We start from the raw sequence: 12,993 nt of genomic DNA on the forward strand, positions 1-12,993 counted from the left end.
TAAAGGCAGAGAAAGAACATAAGCTGCTCCTATATGCTGCAGAATATCACAGCCTAATGAGATTTCAGTATAAACCCAGCTAACTATGAGTCTGTGCCTTTGTGAGGAAAGAGAGAGTGCCTGCAGTAAACTATGACCTTTGCTGAATCTAAAATCCACTCAATGCATCACTTCAAGTTGCTGCTTTTTTCCTTATGTCTATAAAATGTTTTGTTAATGACTCTCATCAACGCACAAAGCCCCTTACTCAGAAGAGTAAACGTTTTTGTTTTAGCATAATATTTAAATGACTAATTAAAGAATTGATGAGTTTTTCATTAAATTAATTGCCTCTCTACTCATCCTAAAATCAATTTTGTTATGATCCATTCCAAAATTATCCACCATCACACTCTTACCATGTCACTTCCTGTTACATTATCTCATCTCTGAAATCCTGCTACAGTATGACAGAAAGTAACAATATGGCCGCCTTGTTTTGATACTGCTTAGAAACACACACACACACTTTCAAAGAAATATTCATGCAGCTGTTGTGTGTTTCTCTTAATCATGTCAATGGAGAGTATCTAAGAGGCTTATCTAATGTTGACAGTCTACTCACAGACACACACAAACACACACACTGCCATGTACACATTTAAGGACAGGTCCATAGACAGATGTATGCCTCAGTGGGTTGATATAAAATAAAAAAGTGCTAACGATGCTTTGAGGGGGCCGTGAAACATATAACGATAATCCTCTCAGAGCCAGAGCAATGTGGCAAACTCAGATTATTAAACTTCAACAGACATTCCAGGAAAAAGGTTTACTGCTGCAAAAAAAAAAGGAAATGGCCACAATCTGTCAAGCACTTTGAAACATGATATGTGCTAAGAATAAATAAATAAATAAAAGTATTATTAGTGCTATTATTATGTAAGTAGAAATAATCTTATGTTGATAGCTTTTTATAGCTTTAACTGTTGAGTATTGTACTAGAAACAGTACAATGTCTAATAGTGCAACATCTGCGTGATCAGACAATTAGGCATGTAAAGAGCAGAGTGGGGTTTGTAATCTCACTCTCATTTGTTTAGATCTAAACAACAAAAGCGCCTTGTTTCAACCCATAGCAGATTATTTTTTTCTGTATTAAACCAAATCACAATCTTTCCAACAAGTTACACAGGTGTAAATAACAATATATAATACCAATGCCATTATTTTAGGATTTGTTTTTTGTTTTTTCCAAATTCAGCAATTCATATTAATAATCTAATGAATGCTGCAATATTTTTTGGTCCTCTTTAGGCCATTTTAGGAGGCAGCTATGCAGCATAATGATGTCATGATATATCACAGCCAATTCAAGTTTTGGGTATGTAAACATGATGTTACTGTTGTGAAATAAAAATGACACAATGCTTTCCTAGGGTGCTAAAGATGTATAAAAACAAACAGGTCAATTTAGCCTGTTGGTATGCAGTAGCTAGGCAATATTTTGATATCATAATATCTGCATCCATAATATACATAGGAACATTGAGGGGCCTAATATGTACCTTTGTGCAAATTTTGGTCAGCTACTGATTTTTTAAGAGAACTTCACTGAGATAAAAACATTTGTGTGTTATAGTAAGATGCAGCGATCTTAGAATATTACAGTAATGTATGACACAGTACTTTAATAGTAGCACTTTATAGCACAGTCTTGTTGGAGCTAGCGGTGAGCAATATACTCTATGTATCACAAGTTTTTCCACGTACAATGGTTAAAATGGCTTTATTGTAACCACCGAACATAAATTGCACAGGCAATATAAAGCTGTCTGCATGTGATTGACTGAGTTTATTTTTTTCTCCCACACACTGCGAATGCATCATTAATCCACCCCTCCCAACCACTGCGTTCACCATGCGTATTTATATACTACCAGATAAGGAAAAATATGGCAACAGCGTCAATTTCAGACGAGCAAGGGAATGCGACTCGCTGTCGTTTGGATATAACAAGGAGGATGTTGCACAAAATGTGGTAATTTGCAAAACAAGCTGTAAAACTATTGCCGCAAAATGCAGCAGTACCACATATTTATTCCACCAGCTGAAAAGTCATATAATGTAAAATGAAGAATGTTTTAAAGTCCACATTTTCCTCATATATAGAAAATTAAGAAGGACAATCACCTCAGCAACTAAAGGGGCAGGCCAGCAATTTGAGGTGGACTTGAGCAACTAATGGGAAAAATCAGAACATGAAACAGAGAAATTATCTGATTTTTATTAATAGATATATCTCATGCTGCAACTGTAAAATGTCTGCACTCTACTTTGGTCATATGGCAAACTACAAACAGAGTTGGGGTTGATGGATGGGTCCACAAATCACTTGATTTAACACAAAATACTTCTGCTCATTTCTGATTTTTAATCAAAAATATACACTACTTTCAATCGTGAGTATTTCTCACTGTAACAAAAGAGCTTTTTTCAACAAAGAAACCTTTCCCAGAACTTCTCTGGTTGGTCAACTCCTCTCAGCATTTGTTTTCAGTCACTATTTTGCACTCTTGAGTTACAAAAGCAACCATTTGACCAATAGACTAGGTTAAAGCATAGCATGGTTGCCTGTAAAAACTACATTTAAAAAAACACCCAATTTTTTGATATGTCAGGGGATTAGTGTGCTTGACATTTAAGATCCAGTACAAATCTTTGGACCATAGTGGAAATGAGGCCCCAAAAAAAATCTGTCTGAAGGAGTCTTTTAAGGTCCTCTGTTTTATTTGTTTTTGTGCCTGAGCCTCACAGATGTTTACTCTGAAATCGCATGCACAGACTCAAGGCAGATCACCCATATGGTCACTTAGGTTGAAGGCTTGTACAGTGCTACTTCAACTTAGACAAACTATGAAAAAAAGTTGTAATAAAGAAGATTTTCTCCATTAAATGTATCCACGATGTTTAGAAATTATACCATAATTTGATAGAAAGCCGGACAGAAGGACAGATGCAAAAATAGTTTGTGTATATTATTTTGAATCTGTGTATCGATGCAGAGGAGTGTGTGTGCATGCATGCATACTCACTCTTGGCCTTCTCACTCTTGCGTGAGGGCTTCCAGCGGATGCAGGAACGATGTTCATCCAGGTAGAAGAGCCTTACCAACCCTTTGGATCCAGCCTTCAGCTTTACCATCTGTGTCCCTGACTGCATAACACTCATGCATCGCTCCACTGCAAATAACGAAGACACACAAACACAAACAAGGTTAGCAGAGAGCCGTATCAAGACAAAAAAAGGAACAGGTGTTTGGCTTTAACTGTATTTTCTCAGGAAGAAGTGTGGCAAAGTGTCACAGAGTCACACAGTTAGTAGTTGAGCCAGCAGCTGATGTGGGTCAGACACCAAAATGAACAGAGATTCTTCTGTGTAAACACACAGGGCTGCTTTTCTGTTACCCCGCTGACCTCCCCATGAGAGCAGCTCAGAGAAGGAAGAAGTAGAGCGATCTCAGAGAGAGAGACTTGTCTAATGTGTATGTCTCTGTTCTAAGTTTCACAGAGAGCCTAAAGAACTGTTTGAGGAAAAAAATCTTCACATTATGATGAAGCAGGTGGAAGCTAAGATTGGGCTGCATTAAAGGCTGCTGAATTTGTTACATACCTCTGCAGATTTCTTCACTTTTAGTGTTTCAGTGGTTTCTGGTGTCTGTCTCTGACATTTCTCCCTCTTCCCCAATCCAGCTGGATTGAATGCAATTCTCTTTGAGGGTCTCACAGTATTGAATAGATTTCTCCAATAAACTGAAATAATTCAAAAGCAGAATCTGTGTTGCTGCTATTCTGGATTATCTACAGACCTCACCGTGAACAGTATGATTTAAATCTATGATTTGTTGATGTTGTCTTTGTGGAGAAGAGTTTATGGTGACTGGATTTAGATGAATTCACTCCCCGGCTTCAAGTTTTGGTGTGTGCACCTGTGCCATCATTCCTTTTTTTTTTTTTTTTTTAAGTACTGTGGCATTTTGAAGTCTCTGCCCATCAGCTTTAACATGAAACACACACACACACACTTATCGCAAACCGATGCTTAACATTTTCACATTAAACACAGGCAGGTGAAGGTCCACTCTCTGTCAATGCACTGCATCGTATATATGTGTGTCTACACTATACTACGAACTGAAAACTCAATTTCTGGTAGTTATCTACTGGAAAAGGTTCAATTAAAGTGACTTGAAATGAACAGGAGTATGGCAAGAAGAGGGCAGGGTGTTCTGAAGAGGAGCACAGAGGGACTGAAATGATGGTAAGAATTGACTTTGTGTTTGATTGCTTGACTGTCTAGCACTGTCCAGCTTTGAGAAAGGATAAAAGACAAAGCTTCAAACTTTTTACTTTGCGTGACAGCTGGTGGCAGAGATATAGACAGGGATGACAGCAGAGAGAGGGAGAGATTTCCATCCTCATTAGTGGAGTGTGTGTACGCCTCTGCGTGTATGTGTGCGTGCATGGCTGTGCATATTTCATGTTTTCACATAAGTATGCATCATTTCTGTGTTAACATGCATCAGTCCACACATACATGGATGCAACACTTAAATAAAATAGAGAGGGGAATAAAGAGGTTAAACAGAAAAAATGTTATGAAATACCTGAAAGGTTAATATTTTAGTGACAGGTATTCAAATATTTGGCCTTAAAACAAGGCTGACACACTTTTAAAAGCCTCCCCCTCTCTTGACAAGACTGCATTTCATTGTACAGAGTACAACGAACAATGACAATAAAGGCTATTCTCTATTCTAAAGCTTGTCACTGATTGTCTGGTGTGTTTTCTCTCACCTTTATCTGAAAAAAATGTGACTTCTGGTTGAAATGTAAATTGTGTTTACATAGGATGAAAAGGGGAACAGGGAACAAACAAGGAGTGTGATGGTAATTTACTTAATCAGTGACGAGCTTTAAAATCGTACACAATGATTCGATTTCTTATAAGGGCTACTTAGTGAAAAAAAGATAATAGGAGGCAGATTAAAATATGAAGAATGGAATAAAAGCAGCAAAATTTGTAACGTATATAAAACAGCTTAATCTTAAATTTTCCAAGTTTGTGCTCCCCCACTTTTAAAAGCAATGAAGTAGCCGTTTAACTGTAAACTATAAGCCATTTCAGTAGATTATGGTGATGAGTTAATGTCTGACTTTAGATGTATAATGTGGAGCCACACCACAGGCTGGAGCTGAGGAATTCGCTTCCCAACCCTTCAAGATGGGAGGCGATTAGTGCCAAGTGTAACACTTTGTATTAAGGTATAAGTATTCACGGTCAACTAGTTATTAGGATACATAGTTGTAGCATTAGGGCCATTTAGAAGTCCTTATTCAGCACTTATTGATGTCTTATTCAGCATTACTGTATTCTATAATTGCTTGGCCATTAAGAAATTTCCCCACAAGAACCCTCTGTGTCTAAAAACTGATGAATTAGTCATGAAGAGATTACTTTGGGATTGGGATCGAATTTAAGGGTATATGGACAACTGTAATAGACCTAACAAGATGTAATTCATGTACTTTCATGGGGCTGTAATTAAGAGGTTACTGATAAAGAAAAAAAAAGCTTGTAAATACTATGTGAACATTAATTTTATAAACCAAAGTGGATCGCTGACAGTTTAAAACAAGAAATAAAACATACACTTCAGAGTTTACTTGTAAAGAGTTACTCATAAAACATTAAAAATTTAGTGGTGCCGTAAGGTAAATGCCAATTCTTCTCCTAAACACAGTATATAAATGAAAGCAAGCTCAAGATCTCATGTCCCATTTCAATGTCTTGGATCAAAAAAGAAAATGTACTCAGAGAGAATTCATGCTAAACAAAAACTTGTCACGGTACTGGGTCGTGAGGCCCAGTGTTTGAGTTCTAATGCATATTTTTGTAGTCACATGTTGTAGTTTAACGCATCTAGTTGATTTCTAGTTTGCATTTTAGTCCTTGGTTTCTTAGTCCCTTTTTTCATCTCTCCCTGGTCCGTGCGTCTACCTGTCATGTTTCATGTCTGTGTGGCTCTTGTTGTCAAGTTCGTGCCATGTCTATGTCTCTGTGTTTCCTGTTTTATTTTGGAAGAGTCTGGTGTTCTTTGTTCATTGTAGTTAGTGTTACTCTCCCCTGTATTGTCATTATGTTTCATTCTAGTCAGCTGTGCTCGCATGCGTCTCCACTTTGCCTGATCACCTCATGTGTGTATTTAAGTCCTCAGTCTTCCTTTGATCGTCATCGCATCATCTGTTCAACTTCACCCATGTTATGCCAGGTTTCAGGACTCTGTGCTGGTCATGTCCATGTTGCATACGTGTATACATTTCATAGTTCTTTGTTGTTCCAGCACAGAGTCCTGTTTATAGTTGTCTCAGTCATATGCATCATTGTCTCCTTGTCTCAGTCTTCCCTGTCGTCTGAGTTAAGTGTCAGTTCTTAGTTTTCCCAGTTCAGCTTCTAGTTTAGTCTTGCCTCGGTGCTTTCAGTTTTTTGCCACTTTAATCAGCCAAAAGAAAGGCTCGCTTTTCGTTTCAAGTTCAGTACTGTCTCCTCGTCTGTGTCTGCACCTGGATCCTCACACTCCCACACAAAACTCTCAACATATCAAAACATTTTTTCATATTACAAACACAGCAATGATATTATTTAGTAAAAAGTGCGTGTTAATGGTTAAGATGTTAAGAAGAATACAGTTAAAAGCATACATGATAATAACTAGTATATTTTTTCTGCATCAGATCAATGGTGAAGGAACCTGAAGACTCAAAATCATCAGGGTTTACAAATAAAGAAAAACTGCCTAAAGACTCCATATCAAAATTTGAAAAAGGTCAAATATAGTGAAGTTGTATTATATTTGTAATAGCAAATACACAAACACACAGAAATAAATTTAAAAATGCATTTTTTGATGACATGAGTGATTATCTTTAAAGACACCAAAAGTCAAACCTCTCTTAACCGTACTTGACAGAGCACACACTCAGCAGAGCGCTGAGTACAATCTGCACTCTCTCTATCCTGAGGAAAGGCTTAGCAATGGCACAAATTTGGCTTTCAATACAAGATGAGTTCTTTTAGTCACAGATGCTCACTCCAGGGACACAACCGTAAACATATGAGTCCAATAGCTGCGTATCGCTTCGGAAGGTTCACAGCACATTATGAATGCAAAGATGGTCACACAGCCTGCCATGTTATTAACACAAAAGAGAACAAAGATCAAAAGATACATACAAATATGTGCGAAGTACACAACAAGCTATTTACTCTAACCGGCAGTTTCCAGCAAATCAGAAGAAATATCAATAGTGTTGGGGTAGGACTATGTTTTAGACAACAGTAATGGACTGCAAGGGTCACCTTTTATAAATGATAAGCTTGAATTTCAGTAAAAGAATTAGTAATGTGAACATCTGATATGACAAATGGGCATGACTAAGATATAAAAAGGAAAGGGCAGCGTCACCGAGTTAACAAAAATATATTTACTCTTATTAGATTATGGTAACAAGATTTTTGTTTTTATGTAAATATAAAACAAATACAGTTTTTGTTCTCTGTAAATGACCCACCTCCACTTTTGCTTACTATACACCGGATGCATTTGTTACACCATTTTCAGCTCTTGTTACATAAATGTTACCTAATGCCATACTTCTGAACTTACTAATATTTTTGCATGAACTGCTGTTTTGGTTTCTTTTCAACTGTTTTTTTTTTTTAACCATAAAAACCAACCATAAATAATAGTAAGAAAAAAATGTTTCTTTTAACACATTGGATAGCTTCAAAAGCCCCTCACTTGACTTTGAAGTTATTAGCGAGTGGTTGATGGACGTTACCAGCAGTCACTTGGTGAAATCAGTCGCAAACAGCTAAATTTCCTTGTGATTTCTTTGATTCTGAGCAGATTGCTGCAGTCACTGAAAAAACTGTGTGGAAGGCACCAACTTGTTTGTAAACATTAGTCAGCTATGTGCTAAGTGACAACGAAACCGCGAAGAGCACCAAACAAACCAGTAATAGAAACGCTTGCCTTCATAGTAAAATTTTAAACTTTTACTTTGAAAGAACTTTATTTTTTGATTTGCGTCTCACTTTTATAAATTTCACTACCAGTCAGCAAGCAGTTGGGGAGTGTTTATAGAAAAGCAGGTGTCTTCCATGCAAACTACAAGTGATTGTGGCAATCATCAAACTAAAATCAGGGACGCTTTTACAGCACGCTCTTTGCAATCAATTTCATCAAATTACTGGCAGCAGCCACTCGCCAACCAGTCAAGGAATAAGCGTTTTCTCTTGGGACCACAGGTTGCCAGGGGGTTGCCAACTGGTCTTTAGGCCTGTGGGACCGAGGCCTAAATCAAACTGACCAAACTGTCTAAACTTGTTTGGGAGATTTGCTCATTAAGCTCCTCATTGACAGTGCCCTAATGAATAAATTAATTCACAATGACATTGAAATATTCTACAGTACATACAACTATTAGCTATAATACAACCAGAACCTGTGCACTGTAGTTCAGAAGAAATAGAATCTCAGGCACAAGGTTTCATTAGACCCACTAACAGTTATATAAACACTATACGCTATTTTTCTATACCCAGCTTTAAGCCATTTTAATCATTTATCACAAAACAGGGAATACCACAAACTTTTATATCAGCTCATAATGGATGAGTACTTTATGGTGTTGCAAAAAGCCTTCAGGGCTGTAGAAAATAATGGGACACTGAAGATGCAGAGAGATTTAGAGAAAAGAATTAATCAAAAACAAGAAAATATGACATGTTGCATTATTTATCTCTCATGGCCACTTATGAAATCCACAGCTTCATTAACAATGGATTTCAATGGATGGCACTGTGGGTTTCCTGTAATGCTAATCACATCCACAATCTTTTTCCGGGTCTTCTCTCGCTATGTCAGACTGTAAAATCCATGACTCAGACTAGACAAGCTCACAGCATCACTCTGCCAGCAGTTGGATGTGAAACATCACAAATCAGCCCCAAAGTGAATAAATAAGATAAGATAAGATAACCTTTATTAGTCCCACACGTGGGAAATTTGTTTTGTCACAGCAGGAGTGGACAGTGCAAAAGTTATGAGGCAAAAATTTGAATACAATAAGAATAAATACAGTACACAACTGTACAGAATAGAATAAAATAAAATACTATATACAGTAGAATAAAATAAAATAAATATACAATAAGATAAAAATAGAATACAAATACAAATACTATATACAACTGAGTAAATGCTATTCAACAGCCCTAGAAAGTACATGCCCATGCTCCCACTATTCCCTCGGAGCATAAATATGTAAAAATGTTTTTCAGAAAGGCAGTCAGATATATTTCACAAGAAAATTCTCAAAGGGAATACAGAAGTCATTTTTTTATTTATCCATCCAGCTCAACATCAAAAACAGGCAGCTTTCCAGAAACAGAAGACTGAAATCCAGGTATCATTTCATCATCAGTTTGTGTTGAAGCGCAACCTAAAGTAAGTTCACTTCCTCCCTTATTGCATCTCCATTTTTGTTCTATTTTCTTCAATCCATCCCTGCTATTCCTTGACCTTTCTGCAGGCATTCTCCTGTCACTCTGTTTTCCATCTGCATGATAAGCACCACAAAGAGCCAAATCTCAAACTTAGGCCAAAAGCTGAAAAGCAGAATGGAAGAGAGCAGGTGGGTTAATATGCACACAGGAGAGGGGAGTCAGCTCATAATAATAGATGAGAACTAATTTAAGTAGCTCTTTGAAGATCAGTGATGTTGAATGAAATAATCGGCGGCCTGAACACCTTGACACTCATCTCTTGTCCAATTTCTCTGCTTAAACCATCTGAGGAGCAGATATGAATTTTACCATTTCAGTTCAAATTTGTAATTCTTGTCTGTTTCTTAGAGACACCTTTGCAAAACTGAATTCACTGCCTTTTTAACCCCACTTGACATTTTTATGTGAATTATCCTCTGATGGTGGTCTTTGTGCTTTGCCGGCACCCTTCCAAAAAAAAAGGATTTTAGACACATAGCAGCTCCATCCAAGTGTAAAAATGTGATATTTTTTTTAGCTATATGAGAGTAGGGAAAATATAAAGAGCAGCCTTTTTTCTACTTTTTTAGCTTCCATTTCCATTGAATGAAATACAGTTGCTACACATGCATGTGCTGCTGTGTGAGTGTTTATGAGCGTGCACGCATGCATGTGTAAAATCTCATCATCTCTGTCGGCGCACAGCAGAGAGCAGATCAAAGCTTTGTCTCTCCACAGAGGCCAAGGAAATTCAAACATATTTTAATGGGGTAGGTGATGAAGACGCCTCTGTGATAACCTGATGAACAAAGCCTGTTCTTACTTAGATCCATATTATAAGGCCTGGAATTGCAAACGCATAATACCTGGTATTTGATTATCAGCTACAACAGCTTTCATTAATCTTTTTCAATCGTAACTGTCATTTTTTTAATCTCAACACTGATGTGAGATTCTTATCAGCCGTGGCCTCATTTGACTGTCTAATCTACTCAGGCTAATATTTCAATTCTAGTATGGCCCTACATGAGATCTCTGTTAAGATTTGGTCTAAGGGTGACGACTAGAATGGACAACAGTCCACAGATTTATCATAATTTATTCATAACTACATAAATTCATATTCACCAGCATCTGCCTGATACTTCATGCACTATTCATGTGGCATAAGGCACCAACACTCAAACTATCTGAGCCAGTTTGACTACTGAAAAACAAATGCAGCATTTAGACAAGAATAAAGCTGTCCGAATGGAGACTTCTGCCCGATAGCTTTCATGACCTGCAGGTTTTGTTTTGTGTACGCAAGTTGATTCAAGATGTGAATCGGTCTCGGTTGATTGGCTGTCCAAAGGACAAAATGAATTATATTTACGCAGCATTACAATGTGAGATAAAATATGCAGAAATCAACACACAAACTAGACAAATCTTTCCTCATGAGGGCTCTTCTGCTGGTTCAAAGTTATGGTAGCTGAAAGTGAGCAATTTGATTATTCTGGGGATATTCCATTGCATAAACATGAGCTCCTGCTCTGCTCCTGTGCTATGAATAGCACCAGGATGTGATGTGTTCAATATGCAATATGTTTGTCTTCATGCGCAGTTTTAGAAAACCTGCACAGAAACACGAAGATACCAGTTTTTCACAACATATATCAATTTAAATATAAAAAAGTCAGCAAAGGATGATGAAAATCCAGTCAGCTCTATTTGTTTGCTTCAGTCTGCATTATTGACTCGATCCATACACATACCTAAATCACACAGACATCACAGACATCAACTTACCAGTCTGTGTAAGCCTGCATTTCTGTGGTACAGCCACGGTGCCACCAATGTGGTATATGTTACGCGCCAAAAGGGTCGCTACTGTTAACGCAGCAGACTTTTCAGCAGGACCGTGAATAAAGGTGGATTGTACTTTATGAGCAGACAAAGAAGTTGGACCAAAAAGTGAACAAATTTCCTCCATTTCCTCGGCAAAAAAAATCCAAATTCTTTTTTTTTTTTTTTTTTTTTTTTTCTAAATGACATCAGAAACAGCAGTATGCGACATTACGTGATGGCAGAGCTTCAGTTCATCCTTTGTCTTTTTTTTTTTTTTTTTTTTTTTTTTTTTTAATAAATAGGACAGGGGGAATGAATGAGAGAAAGAGGGGGAGAGAAAGAAAGAAAACCAAAGGGGAGAAGAGACGGTGAGAAGGGGGGGAAGAGAGAGGAAAAAAAAAAGAACTCCTGGGTCACCTGTATGGAGAAAAAAAACAAACAAACAAAAAAAACAAACAGAGGAGACAGCAAACAACAAAGAGCAACATAATAATAGAGAAAACAAAGCACCATCACAATAAACTAGCTAGTCATAGATATCAATATTTACTAAATAATAAACGATATTGTGCAGCACGCAAGATAGACAGCGCACAGTGTGCTTTGAGGCAGCAGCCAAGAAAGCTTTAGTCCGCGTCTGTGAATACCCATGTGTGCATACCTGTGTGGATCAGCATGCTTGCATTCCAAAGGTTTCTCCATGTAATGATCTGCTAGGGAGTGTGGGGGGGCCACAGCCCCGTCCTCCAGGGTGTGAAGCGGGTATGGAGGAGATCAAAACTCCAGACATCCAGAGGCCCCCAGAACACAAGAGACCATGGAAGACCAACAGAGGGGCAGCCGCGCCACTGTTCCAGTAAGAGCTGAGGAGAGTCCCAGATGAGGGCTCGCCCAGCAGCCGCGGAGCAGAAGTCAGGGGGAGTTGCAGTGACGCGCCCGTGAGCTCCGCCGGCCCCCAGCTGTGCCTGAGTGACCGAGCCCCAGGCCGAGAGGCCGGGGGCACCCCACCTCCAAAGGGGCCCGAGCGAGCCCCAGGCCCCAGGCCCCGACAAGCGGCCGCCAAGGAGTGAGCCGGTGTGTACCCGGACGCCCACCCCCAGACACAAAGAACCACCAACACACCGACACCTGAGGGAGTCCGCCACCGGCAGGGGAAGTGGTGGTGGGTGGAGATAGGCCTCCAAACCTTGGAGGGCCTGAGGTGTCCCCAGAGAGGTGGCGTCTGATACCCAACCTGACATATAGACACAGACATACAGGCACACACAGACACAAACATCCATTCCCACCCTCATGCTCTCATATGCACTCACTCCACACTCAACCAACGTGGAGACAGACATAAAGAGACGCTGTACACACGATCACACTCCCCAAGCGTACTCTACAAACCGGGTCTAGGTACCCTTGCCCCTGGAGGGGGGAATTGCACCCAGACCCAGGTGGTGTTACCCTTTTCCCTGCGGTGGGGAGAGGCAGACCACCCCGACTCCGCAGCAGCAGGGAGGCCCCACACCCCAGACCGCAGTCAGACGGCCAACTCCTCCTACTAGCCCTCCCGCTCCAGCAGGCCGC

General features: G+C 39.1%; 1 protein-coding gene across 2 annotated transcripts in view; it reads right to left on the minus strand.

Moving 5' to 3' along the window:
* The window catches only part of plch1 (phospholipase C, eta 1), a 74,409-nt gene that overhangs the window by 33,624 nt on the left and 27,792 nt on the right, over nt 1-12,993 (minus strand). The window contains exons 1-2 of one of the 2 annotated variants that reach the window (XM_085370467.1): nt 11,380-11,563; nt 3,075-3,221 (exon numbers count right to left, since the gene is read on the minus strand). In XM_085370467.1, the coding sequence (XP_085226593.1) occupies nt 3,075-3,221; nt 11,380-11,563 (331 nt within the window). Of the gene's footprint in view, nt 1-3,074; nt 3,222-11,379; nt 11,564-12,993 lie in introns of those variants that run through there. The other variant, XM_085370468.1, reaches the window with a different exon arrangement.

Source organism: Diplotaxodon limnothrissa, linkage group LG14 (genome assembly GCF_057381915.1).
Source record: "Diplotaxodon limnothrissa isolate DT_005_m linkage group LG14, D_limnothrissa_male_GT1.1, whole genome shotgun sequence".
NCBI lineage: Eukaryota > Metazoa > Chordata > Actinopteri > Cichliformes > Cichlidae > Diplotaxodon > Diplotaxodon limnothrissa.